At 37.4% G+C, this 14,069-nt stretch overlaps 1 protein-coding gene across 4 annotated transcripts in view; it reads left to right on the top strand.

Annotated features, from left to right (window-relative positions):
* The window catches only part of LOC120537216 (multidrug resistance-associated protein 5-like), a 163,805-nt gene that overhangs the window by 143,365 nt on the left and 6,371 nt on the right, over positions 1-14,069 (top strand). For all 4 annotated transcript variants that reach the window (XM_039765980.1, XM_039765978.1, XM_039765979.1 and 1 more), the window contains 7 exons: positions 1,316-1,502; positions 3,682-3,771; positions 5,547-5,736; positions 8,964-9,123; positions 9,245-9,323; positions 10,843-10,956; positions 12,292-12,456. In XM_039765980.1, coding sequence (XP_039621914.1) covers positions 1,316-1,502; positions 3,682-3,771; positions 5,547-5,736; positions 8,964-9,123; positions 9,245-9,323; positions 10,843-10,956; positions 12,292-12,456 — 985 coding nt within the window. The remainder of the gene's footprint in view (positions 1-1,315; positions 1,503-3,681; positions 3,772-5,546; positions 5,737-8,963; positions 9,124-9,244; positions 9,324-10,842; positions 10,957-12,291; positions 12,457-14,069) is intronic.

The following is a 14,069-nucleotide window of genomic DNA, read 5'->3' as shown; positions in this document are numbered from 1 at the left end:
CTGATGGCATTATATGGATAAAAAATAGCTAATAAAATCTTTTGTGCTATCTTAAAATACCCTGTTTGCTTGTTGTCATCTTACTTGGTTAAAAGGATGTTATTCGATTCTCCATAACTCATCAGGAAAATAGTGTCAAATTCTACTTAAAACTAGAATAGGCCAAATTTTCTGTTTAAGGAAGAACCTAAAACTTTGGTTAAGTTTAGAGCTGAGTTATGGTTAATCCATATGTAATGGTTCATTGCATATCTAAATATTTAAGAGTGGTGAAGAATGTAGTAAGAAGTTAAATAATTTAAGTCGAACATTTTCCACTTTTGGTGTTTCTCATTTTCTTATTCAATGAAGCTATATAGCTACACAACAATGCTAAAAATTATTTATGGGCCATGATTTAAGCGGGCAGCATGGTTGTGCAGTGGATAGTGCTGCTGCCTCGCAGGTAGGATACCTGGGTTCGCTTCCCGGGTCCTCCTTGCGTGGAGTTTGCATGTTCTCCCCGTGTCTGCGTGGGTTTCCTCCCATAGTCGAAAGACATGCAGGTTAGATGCATTGGCAAATCTAAATTGTCCCTAGTGTGTGCTTGGTGTGTGTGTGTGTGTGCGCGCCCTGTGGTGGGCTGGCACCCTGCCCGGGGTTTGTTTCCTGCCTTGCGCCCTGTGTTGGCTGGGATTGGCTCCAGCAGACCCCAGTGACCCTGTAGTTAGGATATAGCGGGTTGGATAATGTATGGATGATTTAGTCTATGCCTTTTCATTGACTAATCATTTTAATATTTGCAGAAATAATAAATCATCAGTTTATGTGCTATATACACACATCTTCCACGGCTTTTCTTTCTGGAGCTCCAGCCACATGTCAGATTCTCCTTAGTGTTTTTTTAGAATTATAGATTAACTGACCAGATAGTTGTATATTTCACTGTATAAGTGACAGAATTATTGATGACTACATCTACTGTTTTTAGTGATTTGTTTTTACCTGAAATAAAACCATGGACCAGCAAATGCTAAGCATATTATTTATTTTAAGGTGTTTGCTGTGTGCTTGAAGGAACATACTGTACTGAGTTACTCTTGATTGGTCCAGAGATTTATACAGAGATGGATTCAAAGGAATTTGCATTGTAATTGCACTGTTTATTAAAAAATATCTACACTCTGTATTTTTCTTTATATAGAAAATAAATGCAATAGTTGTTTTGCTTGAAGAAATTGTGTGTAATTAACTGAAAAGTTTAGAAATGCCTTTAAATGGGATGCTAAATTCAGAATGAATTTTGTCATATTGTCTAAGTGGGTCTTTTTGGCAGGTACCAGGACCTACTGGACTCTAATATGGCAGCTCACTACCTGTTCTCCTGTGGAATGCGCTGGCTTGCTTTACGCATGGACCTCATTAGCATATTCATCATTACCCTGGTTTCCATATTCATCATTGTCATGCATGGACAGATACCACCCTCTTATGCAGGGCTGGCCATTTCATATGCTGTACAGGTAAACAAGTTACTCTGCTTTTCATATATATTAAATAATCAATTATTCTTTCAGTTCTTGCATGACTTCCTAAACCTATTGCTTATTGGTTTATAGATAGATAGATAGATAGATAGATAGATAGATAGATAGATAGATAGATAGATAGATAGATAGATAGATAGAAAAGTTGGATTTTGCTGTATTTTCTAAAATCATTAACTCACATGAATATAATGAGTGGCACCTCCACATCTTCAAGCTTGAGTCATGGATAGAGTGTATGGAATCTACTGTCCACATTCTTTCCAAATATGCATGGATTTCTCTAGAGACTCCGGCTTTCTCTAATGTTCTAAGAATATTGTCAGCTCTATTGGGTATGTCACAGCTGACCAGTTGTGAGCATGCCCTCCAACTTACTGCAAACCTATCCAGAATTAGTTCCTGCCTATACCTCTTGCTGTCAAAATTGACCATGACTCCAGAAGACCTTGTACACTTTATTAAAAAAATGCTTCATTTTAGAACACAGTTTCATATGGTTAGATACCCCTGATTGTGAAGAAACAACTTCAACTTATAAAAATACCAAACTTATTAATAGAAATGGTCTTGTAAGGACTGTTGCAACTAAAATCCATTCTTGAGAAAAGGCAGTATACAGAAGAGATACAAAAAGACAAAAAGCAGGGAGCGCTGACTAATGTCAAGAAAGTATTATGGAGTAATGAATCCAAATTATAAAAGAAGTACATTAATTCCAGTCTGTAGTTTCTTTGAAGCCCAGTGGCAGCTGTATCATGATCTGGAGAGGCATTTCAGGTAATAGTGTTGAGGATCTGGTCAAAATTGATGGAATGATGACTGCTGAGAAATATAAACATTTTGACTAATTATACTCTAGCTTTGGACAATGCAGTTTATCTGCAAAAAATGTCATTTTTAGAATAATGACATAAACACACTGCAAACACTGAATCACCTTTAGAAGTAATTTTCGTTGGTGCTGTAAGACTTTTGCACAGTGCCTAGTCCTGAACAGGGTTGTGGCAGCCTATCCCAGTCATCACAGGGAGCAAGGCAGAAACAAACCCTGGACAGGGTGCAAGTCCATCGGAGGGTAAACCCACACACAAACCCCAACCACACACTAGGGCCAATTTAGGATCACCAATTCATGCCTTTGAACTGTTGGAGGAAACCAGAGCACCCAGAGAAAACCCATGCAGACATGGAGAGAACATGCAAACTCCACACAGGGAGGACCTGGGACACGAACCCCCAGTCCCCTTACTGCAAGGCAGCAGTGCTACCCTACCACTGTGCCACCATGCCATATACACGCACACACTCCAGTCAAAACTTTTAGAACACCCCAGTTTTTCTTTACATTTATTGAGTTGAAATACAATGAATGACCTAGAATGAGGAAAAAGTAAGCAGTAAACTACCAGAGGTTTAAATTTAAAGTTTAGGTTAGCAAAAACTGAAAAAAAGGAATTTTCACAATATTACAAATGGATCTTCTTCAGGGAACAAATAACAGGTTATAATCTATTGATGTTCTGCACCAATTAAAGTAAATTACGCCTTGCAAGTTGAAGCAAACAATTTGTACAGGTATCCCGACTTCAGTTGATTAATTAAAAACCCTCTGTCTGTCTTTAAGCAGAGTTGCAAAGGACTGTTGTTGATACACCCTCTGAAGTACTACTTGGACAATATTACACTGTAGAAAGTTGTAAATTCCAGTGGTTGTTAACAAATGAAATGAGACAGAGCACTATATTACCCTTAGATATAAAGGCCTTTCATTTAGAGAAATTACAAAACAAATCAAAGTGAACGGTGTCCTACACAATCCAAAAGCAACTGGAAACTGGAAGAAACTTTGATAGGAAGAGATCTGATAAACCCAAAGTCACAACCCAATCAGAAGATAAGTTTGTGTGACAGGTGCCTGACAGCACAACAGCTTCAAGCACAGCTTAACAGTGGTTGTAAAAAGCAAGTCTTGGTTTCTGCTGTGAAGAGGAGACGTTATGCTGCAGGTTTGACAGGGCGAGTGGCGCTAAGGAAGCCATTCCTTAAAGGAGAAAATAGGGCCTTGAAATACTGGCTACACTTCTATTCTTAGAAATGATTTAAACAACAAAGAAAATTAAACAGAGTTTTTTTAATTTTCTTTTCTCTCTAGTTGACAGGACTGTTTCAGTTCACTGTGCGTCTGCTTGCTGAGACAGAAGCAAGATTTACATCAGTAGAGAGGATCAACCATTACATAAAGGTATAGTCCTACTTTATTCTGTTTTTAAAATGCCTGGTAATTGCATCATGGATAGGCCACAAGTATAAACAGAGAAATCGAAGATCTGGCATAGTAATGACATAAGCTGTTAGGTTGCGGTGTTATTTTAATTGATAAGTACGAGTAGTGATGCGGTGCTTATTGGTCAGACATGCAGGTAACAATTTCACTGTACTCTGTACACAGCAGAGCACTGCTACCACTACTACTACTATAGTATGTATAATATAAATATTACAATTCTAATGGTCCTCTCTCCAAGTTAGTGTGTTAAAATGTTCATTTTTTTATTATATTCTGCAAAGCTGAAGTAAAGTGTGAAATCAAAAGTCAAATAAAAACTGTATAACCTTCATTTGTATTATTATTTAACAACATTCCTATGTAGAAAATGTAAAACTATTATGTATTTTATCAAGATAAACACCACCAAAGAAAAATAATGAATTTCCAGGTTTAACTTCATGAGCATAATCATTCAGCCTATGTGGCTATGCAGTTTATTTTGCCAAAAGATATAATCAGTTTTAGACAGTGTTAAATTGTTGCTTTAAAGAAATATTTTGGAAAAGGAAGTTTACAGTTTTTTCATTTTTTATGAGTACATAATTAACAGTTATTTGAAAAGGTTTATTTACAGCATTAATATGATAATTTTAACAATCTTATAAATGTAGCAAACTGCAATAAATAAGATTATCAGTAATGGTAAAGGAAATAAAAAGCCTGAGCTGGTTAAGTCTGTTTCAGGAATAAGTTTTGACGAGAGAAGAACCTAATGACTGAAAAATAGCAAATGCAATTTCAAACCACAGGACGGAAAGAAAATGCCTTCTGCTCTTATTAGGCCAGTCGTGCATTTAGAAAAGGAAGATCCTGAAATACAAAGTTATTTGACTTTTTAAACAGATAAATAATGCAGCAGATAATGCCAAAGCCTAATGTATTATTTGCTGCTTCATATGCAAAAACAAAGAGTCCTTAAGAGGAATGTCTCATCTATTAATATTTTGAGAATCTGTGCTTCAGACTTATATTAGTATATTAGTTACATCAGTGCAAAAAAAAAGATTAGCATCTCAAATGTCATCAATAAGTTTGGAGAGTCAGCAAAAGCTGAGAACAATAATTGTAAAAAAACAGGGTATCTTAAAAGCTGGTCAGACATACAGTATAGTGAATGAAATTTGATACAGACAAAAACAAAGTGTGACTTTAAAAATAATAATAATAATTAATTCCAGGTAATGCAATATGACCAATGTCTGTCTATAAAAAATGTAAAAATAATTAAAAACTAAAGGACATGTCCTAATCTGACAGGCTGTGGGAAGTTTAATGCATTTCATTTATTTAAAGAGCGTCAGTAAAACGTCAAATTTCCCACTGGGGACAAATAAAGTTCTGTCTAAGTTAACTTCTTCAGTCCCGAAAAGGACTAAACAGCAGTGCATAAGTGTTGAACATATCATTAATGTTAATTCAGCAGAAATATTCCAATCTAGACATACTAGAATAGATATAAACTAAGAACAAGTGATTTCAAGGCAAAAACCAGGAAACACACTCATTCAATGAACGGTCATATGAAGTTGGAACTGACATTCAAACTATTCAGCCAAAGCAGAGGCACTGATCATTTTTTAAAAGTCACAGGATGAGAAAGAAAAAATTGGGGCATCTTTTATCCAAACCTTCTCGATGGAATAATAGTTTTCACTTGTTTATAGTATGTCTTATGTTATTTTATATAGAACCTCAATTCAGAAGCCCAAGGACAAATCCCAGACTCTGTTCCTGCCAGTAACTGGCCCAATGAAGGAGCAATTCAGTTTCAGGATGTAGGAGTGCAATACCGTCAAAATTTACCACTTGTCCTCAACAAAGTGACATTAAATATTTTACCAGAGGAAAAAATTGGGATCGTAGGGCGGACTGGCTCAGGTAGGTGTCTCAAACAAAAAATGTGTTTATCTTTGGCCATTTTGTTTGCAGATAGAACAGTGGGACATTGATTAGCACTGCTTCCTCACAGCTTTAAAACTCTTGCTTCAAATTCTGGCACAGTTACTATCTGCATTTGTTTTTCTTTGTGTCAACAAACTTCCTTCCCTCATTCCAAAAACATGCAACTCTAAATTCGTCCCTTATGAGTTAAGTGTGGATGTATTGCAGGTGGCATACTTCACAGGGTAAGTTCCTGCCTAAAACTTACTATTGACACAAAATACTTTTGTCATAGGGACTCTCTACTGAAATAAGTACGTTTGATGATGGATGGCAATAACTTTCTGCAAATTTGTTTTAAATCAAGTACTTCATCCATCTATCCATCCATTATCCAACCCGCTATATCCTAACACAGGGTTACAGGGGTCTGCTGGAGCCAATCCCAGCCAACACAGGGCACAAGGCAGGAAATAAACCCCGGGCAGGGCGCTAGTGCACCGCAGGGCACACATACACACACACACACACCAAGAACATACTAGGGACAAATTAGGATCGCCAATGCACTTAACCTGCATGTCTTTGGGACTGTGGGAGTAAACTGGAGCACCCGGAGGAAACCCACGCAGACACAGGGAGAATGTGCAAACTCCACGCAGGAAGGACCTGGGAAGCAAACCCGGGTCTCTTCACTGTGAGACAGCAGTGCTACCCACTGCGCCACCGTGCTGCCCCCAAGTACTTCAATAATATTGAAAGTGAAAAGTCATGGATTACACCATCTTGTGTTCTTTGTGTAAGAGAAACAGGTTTACACAGCAGATAATAGTCAAGTGATTTTTAAAAATGGCATTGAAAACAGAGTTTGATTTTGAAACAAGTGTCACAAGGTGTCAGTCTTAGAAAAGCATGTGTTCAGTTATTTCCCAATTGTGCATTTGCCTTTGCACACTGCTGACTTGCTGCTGTGTTTTGCTTCTATTTCTCTTTGCTCATAAAATCAATGTGGATGTAATTTCTGCCATCTCACTATGCATCATCAACAAAGCAACAATGCTTCCCCATGTTAACTGAGTTAACTCTAAGGCATTTTGTTAAGCAGTAGAGCACTAATTTATTTGTTGAGATGACTTCGGCCTTCATCACCTCTCACATTTAGTTTCTTAGGAGTCCAAATCACTGAGTTAGATCTCAAGGTCCTGGAGTGGGTATTTCAAATGGCCCATTTCATCACTGGAGCTAAGTTTCCATTCATACAAGACATCAGTATTAAGAGATACCTGAAGAAAGTACTTTCCATCATCTCAGACCCCACGTCCTAGTGATAAACTGTTTCCCCTCCTTCTGTCCAACAGGTGATACTGACAAATTTACTTTCATACCAGCAGATTCAGAACAGATTTACTTTCAGGATATTCACTTACATAGAGTCATCTGTTTGGATTGGGCCCATGATACTACCAACCAGCCATTGCTCACTAAGTTCCTTGTACTGTCTGATTGTTACTTGTTCTGTGTAATTAATACTGCATGTTTGGATTTGTATAATAATTGATTTTATTATACATCAGATTCTGTTTCATAGTTATGTACCATATATTTGTTGCTATTGTTAAACACAATTGCTGTGTTTTTAATGTATAGTATTACAAGTTTTTAATTTTTTTATTTATTTTTCTTAAAAATTATGAATTTGTTTTTCAGTTAAAGGATAAGGTTGGTATTTTTCAAGTCAAAATTATTTCTTCACAAACACGCTATATACTGTATGCATTTGCCATGCAAAATTGTGTTCTAAAGTTGATTGCTTTCTATAAAAAAATATCTTGCTCGCACAGGCCTTTTACATTGCAGTCTATGGAAGCCAAGTCAAGCCACGACAGTTGTCGAGTATTGATCCATATCTTCTGATACTCACATACTGTAAAATAGTTTAAACATGTTATTTTTGAACAAAAAAAAAAAAGACCAATATTATGAGATTCAGCCATTTTAAAAGGAGACTGCTGTGCATGCCATCTCAATGTTTGGCTTCTTCCACAATAATCTTTCACTCCCTGGGGTTAGTTTCCTCCTGACAGATCAAATCACAGTAAACTTGTCATGCCACATTAGAACATATCTTTTATTTTGACAGAAAAAGGCAATGGCTGGTTTTGTTTTAATTTACTTCTCTATTTACGTGAGAATTCTCACAAGTGAATATAGAAATGTATCCTTATCCTTACCCCTTGCCCACTGTTGCAAAGCACCAAGAATGTTTTTTGAATTTCTATAAAGCAATTAACTTTAGAACTCAGTTTCATGTGACAAATGCATATACACCATGTTGGTAAATAAATAGCTTTGACTTTAAAAATACCAAACTTATATTTTAAATATTATAGATGACAAAATTGTATTAATTATGATTAACTCGTACTTGTATTTGATTGTTTATATGCATCAACAAATGTTTTAGTAAAAAGAATGCTGATATCCCAGTTCCTCATATTTTATTCTTTGGCAAGGTTTGTTGGCCCTTTATTTAAAAAATCAGCATTTCTTCTGTACAGTTTCTAAACTTAGCTGTTCCATTAAAGTGTTACAGGTAGCCAGAACCTTTATCAACAGCACTAGTCAGGAGTCTGAGCAGTAAGACTGGTCCATAGCAGGACACAATAAGGGATATACTGCGGGACCAAATTAGACACCCCATTTAACCCAGGATTCATGTCTTTAAATTATGGCCTGAAACTAAAATACCCAAAGTAGACCCCAGGAGGTCATACAATCTCAATCTCAATGACTGGGCTGCAAAGCCCCTAATCATTGTACAACAATGCCACCCATTACTGAAACATCAACCCATCCAACTACTGTGTCAGTGTAACCACAGTCCGTGGTGTTGCAAGGTGACAGTGCCTGTCCCTTTGAAACTGGAGACAAAGAAGGAACAAAAGCAAGATAAAACACAATAGGCACTGGAAGGCAAAATGATACATATGCTAATATTCACTCGTACAAGGCCAGTTTAAACAAATATCTAAGTATTTAAGATGTGAAAGGAAAATTCTCACATGTACTTTAACCTGGCTTGTGGATCTGAGAGGCTGCAGCTTTAAGCTGCATGCTTCTTATGTCTAAAACATCTACATCTTTAACAAATTTCCCTTTTAATGTCTGGCAATGTATACCATCACTAGTGCATCTCCTCAGATTTCTCTTCTCTCTGTGCACAGGTAAATCTTCTCTTGGCACGGCCCTTTTTCGGTTAGTTGAGCTTTCTAATGGCTCCATCACTATAGATGGAATCAATATTGCACAGGTTAGTCTTGAAGAACTCAGAAGGAAATTGTCAGTAATTCCTCAGGAGCCAGTGATGTTCATTGGGACCATTAGGTAAGTTCCTTTTTTTGAAAAAAAAAAAAATGTAGTTAGTTCCTTGTGCTCCAGAATTAGATTAGTCAAATCTAAGAATATTATGTTAACTCAAAAGAGCCTTCTGTATATTCTGTTACAGATCAAATTTAGACCCTTGGAGTCAATGCACAGATGCACAGATCTGGGATGCACTTGAGAAGGCGCACATGAAGGAGAATGTAAGAGCAGTTTGGAATGAGAAGTCCTTTAGTTCTGGCATGACTAAGATCATTCTGTTGTATGAGGTATTACTCGGTTCATCGATCCAGCCTCTTCATTTGTTTAATCAGATATGCATCCCTAAGTGAACTGGGATCTGTCCCTATCAGGCACAAACTAGGAATGCCCTTTCCACATCAAGTCTTTCACAAGGCACACTCATAGATACACAATTAACCACTCATACTGGGTCCATTCAGAGGAGCCAAGCAGCCTAACCTGCATATCTCTAGGATATGTGAGAACACAAACATGGCAGGGAAGGTTCTAGTTCTTAAAAGATCAAGAGACTAGGCGACGAGTCATGGTAAAAGGCAGCAACACTATCCATAGGACCACCATGCAGTTCTTTAGTTCAGTTAATGTTTACAGTAATCCCTCGCTATATCGCGCTTCGACTTTCGCGGTTTCACTCTATCGCAGATTTTAAATGTAAGCACATCTAAATACATATCACAGATTTTTCACTGGTTCGCAGATTTCTGTGGACAATGGGTCTTTTAATTTATGCTACACGCTTCCTCAGTTTGTTTGCCCTGTTGATTTCATACAAGGGACGCTATTGGCGGATGGCTTAAAAGCTACCCAATCAGAGCATGTATTACATATTAACTAAAACTCCTCAATGCTGTAAGATATGCTTCCCGCGCAGTGCTTGATTGTTTGCTTGTCTCTGCCTCTCTCTCACCCTCTCTGACATTCTCTGCGCCTGACGGAGGAGATGTGAGCAGAGGGGCTGTTTGCACAGAGGCTGTTTGCTTAGAAGATACTAACGCTCCTCTAAAAAATGCTGCGGCAAACTTAAAAGCACAAGTATTGATTTTTTGATTGTTTGCTTTTCTTTGCGAGCGCGAGCTCTCTCTCTCCCTCTGAAATTCTCTGCTCCTGAAGAGAAGAAGATCTATTTGCATTCTTTTAATTGTGAGAAAGAACTGTCATCTCTGTCTTGTCATGGAGGACAGTTTAAACTTTTGACTAAAGGGTGTTATTTCATGTCTAGAGGGCTCTAATAATGTTAACAGTGTGGGAGAGTTTATAAGGGCTTAAAATATATAAAAATAACTATACAAACATATGGTTTCTACTTCGCGGATTTTCATCTATCGTGGGGGGTTCTGGAACGCAACCCCCGCGATCGAGGAGGGATTACTGTATACACTATCATACTGACTTTTGTCTAATATCACACGTATAACTTATTTTAAAGCAACAGAATGAACAAATTGTTATTTTTCAGTTATCAAAATATCCATCCATCCAACCATTATGCAACCCATTATATCCTAACTACAGGGTCACGGGGGTCTGCCGGACCCAATCCCACCCAGCACAGGGCGCAAGGCAGGAAACAAACCCTGGGCAGGGTGCCAGCCCACCGCAGGGCTATCAAAATATTCATTGTTAAACTTTTAGTAGAATACTTATTCATTGTCATTATTGTGATTTGTTTTCCTAAATACTCAACTTTAACCACTACAGGTTGCAAACCTACCTCAGATGCTGGAGTCAAAAGTATTAGAGAATGGGGAGAACTTCTCAGTGGGGGAGCGTCAGCTGTTGTGCCTTTCAAGAGCACTGCTCCGGCAAAGCAAGGTAAGAGGCAGCTAGTCCTTTATATCTTAACAGATACCACTCTGAGTGAAAGGTTTAAGAGGAGTGGAGAATAATATGTTGTAGGTACTGGTAGTACGGAGTATAGAGTACAGTTTAATGCCCGACCAACATGTTACCACTCCCCAGCACTATTATAAACAAGAGTATATTAAAATACATAACTAAATTATATTTAATACAAAATACATACCAACTAATGTGATGTACTCCTTATCCCTGTATTACATGTCTCATTTCCCAAATGCTCCATTGTCTAGCTTTTGTTTCATGTACTCAACAATTTGCCTTTTTCCTCAAAAGAGTAAAACTTGGCAGAGATGGCAGAATTACTGCATTCTGGTTGCACATTCTCTACACCTCTTTTGTTTAGTTTTATGCCCACTGGGTATGTTAGAAGTGTGCCTTGAAGATGTTCAGATGAAAGTTGAAGAGACAGGCCATGTCCTTGAGAGGGATGGCAAATTAATGCAGAGCTGCATTATAGAGATCACAACCTGGGAGGCCAGCACTGAGCTTGTTTTGAAGTTCATGACTGTGCATTCTGTTTGCACGTTAAGCAGGGTATGTAAACAAATGTAAACAAAATAATCTCATGGCCTTTTTCTGTCAAAATAAAAGATACGTTCCTCTCAAGGATTGCCTGATTATGTATCTAGATCATCGGTGGTGAAGCTCTAATCACAGATATGTGGGAGGCATTGTGCTGTCAACACAGAAGATGAATAAATGCATGGGCTTTACACATCATTTTATGTTAATATTAAAAGAGCTGCAGATTTTATTTATCATTGTCATTCTATACTGCATTTGCCAGTCAAGGAAGGTTGGGTTTAGCCTAGCAACCTTTAAGTTTAATTGAGACATCTAAATTTCCCCTTGGGATAAATAAAATATATATTTATCTTTATACTTGAATCTTTACAAAAGCAACACTTCTTTATAGTAAGAATGTATAGTTTTTTCGCAGGTGACTATGACTGGCTAACAGTGAAACCTTAAGTCACCTAGCATACTGCTGTACAAATTTTATAAATATGTATAAATGACAAAAATAAAATAATTACACTAATCAAACAATGAAACAAATAAAGGAGTTGCATATGGTTTCTATAAAGGGCTTTGGCTATGGTGTTCCCTATAACAAAAGAGTAATAGTTTAAATCAAAAGCATCCTAAATGCATACCTTTGGTGTCTTTGATTACTTGTTACCTTTGAAGGTGCCTGACACTTTATGAAAGGACAATGTCATTTTCACTTAAATTTAAGTATGAAAAGCTGTACTGTGTGCAACAGAATATAATGTGTGTTTCTAGATTGTACTGTTGGATGAAGCTACAGCTGCAGTGGACCTGGAGACAGACAAGCTCATTCAAGAAACAATCCATAATTCTTTTAGTAAATGCACAACTCTGATCATCACACACAGACTGAACACAGTTATGAACTGCGATCGCATTTTGGTGTTACATCAAGGGGAGGTAGGTGTTTAACCTCTTCTAAACTTTGCTGTTGTGCACTATTTTATTTTAAAATGTCTAGTGTATAACTGATTTAAAATAAATTATATTGATTCATTTGCAATGGAAATGTACATGTTGTTATGGCTTATGTTGTTATTCTTAAAACATCTGCTAGTACGCTTTCTAGATTCTGCTAGAATTGTGTCAAAAAAATGAGGCTAGAGACAGTATCAATAAAAATAACTGCCATTTGCTAGGGCATAACCATACAGCCTTAAGCTTGCAGCAGAGTTTCACTCCATTTATGACAGGCATCAGAACTTTGTATTCTTTTTAATTTACTTATATGAGGAAAGAACAGATATGAAAGGAGATCTCAAATGACTCGTTCAGTCATAAAGACCCCTCCTGTCTAGCACAGTTGCCCTCTTCAGTAAAGAGACTGCTTTACTCTCTGTTTCAGCCGCACCCTGTCAGCTATGAGTTCTGGCTATGGGAAGCCAAAGTTGCGGCAAGGTTAATCTGCACCTTAATGAGAAGAGCAGTTTGTTAGGGTTTGATGTTTTTAAAGGAAGAAATAGAGAGGTCTTGCCATTAGCTTCTTGAATGCACAAACAGGTAAGCCCATCCTCTTGTTTTAATACTGGTGCAAAGTTTTGTCTGTCATGTTGAATATCCTTGATTTATGGTCCTCTGTTCAGAGTGTGGCTGTCTGGCTGATGCCTTTGGGAGATGTCCCTGCTGATGCTACAAGGTCTGGTATTGATCATCTTATCAGATAAGGCACAAAGCTACATTTCAGTGCGGGGCTCTGCCATGGAGACTATAGCTGGCAATAAGAGTGTCTGATAGTGGCTTGCTAAGATAACACAAAATGGATAATGCTGGTTTGGCCTACACTGTAACTGATGCATTTTTGATGTTAAACATCTAATGAAAAAATTGGTACAGGTTTGTCCAAGAACAGAGAATAAAAATCTATTCCTCTACAACAACAACATTTATTTATATAGCACATTTTCATACAAAAAGTAGCTCAAAGTGCTTTACATAATGAAGAAAAGAAAAATAAAAGACAAAATAAGAAATTAAAATAAGACAACATTAGTTAACATAGAAAAGAGTAAGGTCCGATGGACAGAAAATACAGAAAAAAAAACTCCAGACGGCTGGAGAAAAAAAAAAAAAATCTGCAGGGGTTCCAGGCCACGGGACCGCCCAGTCCCCTCTGGGCATTCTACCTAACATAAATGAAATAGGCCTCTTTGTAGTTAATATGACTGCCTTTTCCAGAATTTTACTTAAGAAAGGCAGGTTAGAGATATGTCTAAAATTTTCAAGAGCCGAGGGGTTGAGATTATGTTTCTTAAGTAGGGGTTTAACTACAGCAGTCTTAAGACAGTCTGGGAAGACCCCCGTATCTAATGACGAATTTACTATGTCAAGAACATTATCAATTAGCACGCCCGATACTTCTTTGAAAAAATTTGTTCGTATTGGGTCAAGGACACAGGTGGAGGGTTTCAGAGAAATAATTTTATGTAAATCAGGTAAATCTATCCTAGTGAAGGAGTTTAACTTGTTTATAATGGAATGCTGGGGTTTAGGAGGATCCTTAGTGTTGGGGAGAT

This window comes from Polypterus senegalus, chromosome 10, assembly GCF_016835505.1.
Source record: "Polypterus senegalus isolate Bchr_013 chromosome 10, ASM1683550v1, whole genome shotgun sequence".
In the NCBI taxonomy this organism is placed as follows: Eukaryota; Metazoa; Chordata; class Cladistia; order Polypteriformes; family Polypteridae; genus Polypterus; species Polypterus senegalus.
Note: the sequence above shows the minus strand (reverse complement) of the source record. Positions and strands in the feature narration are given on the sequence as shown.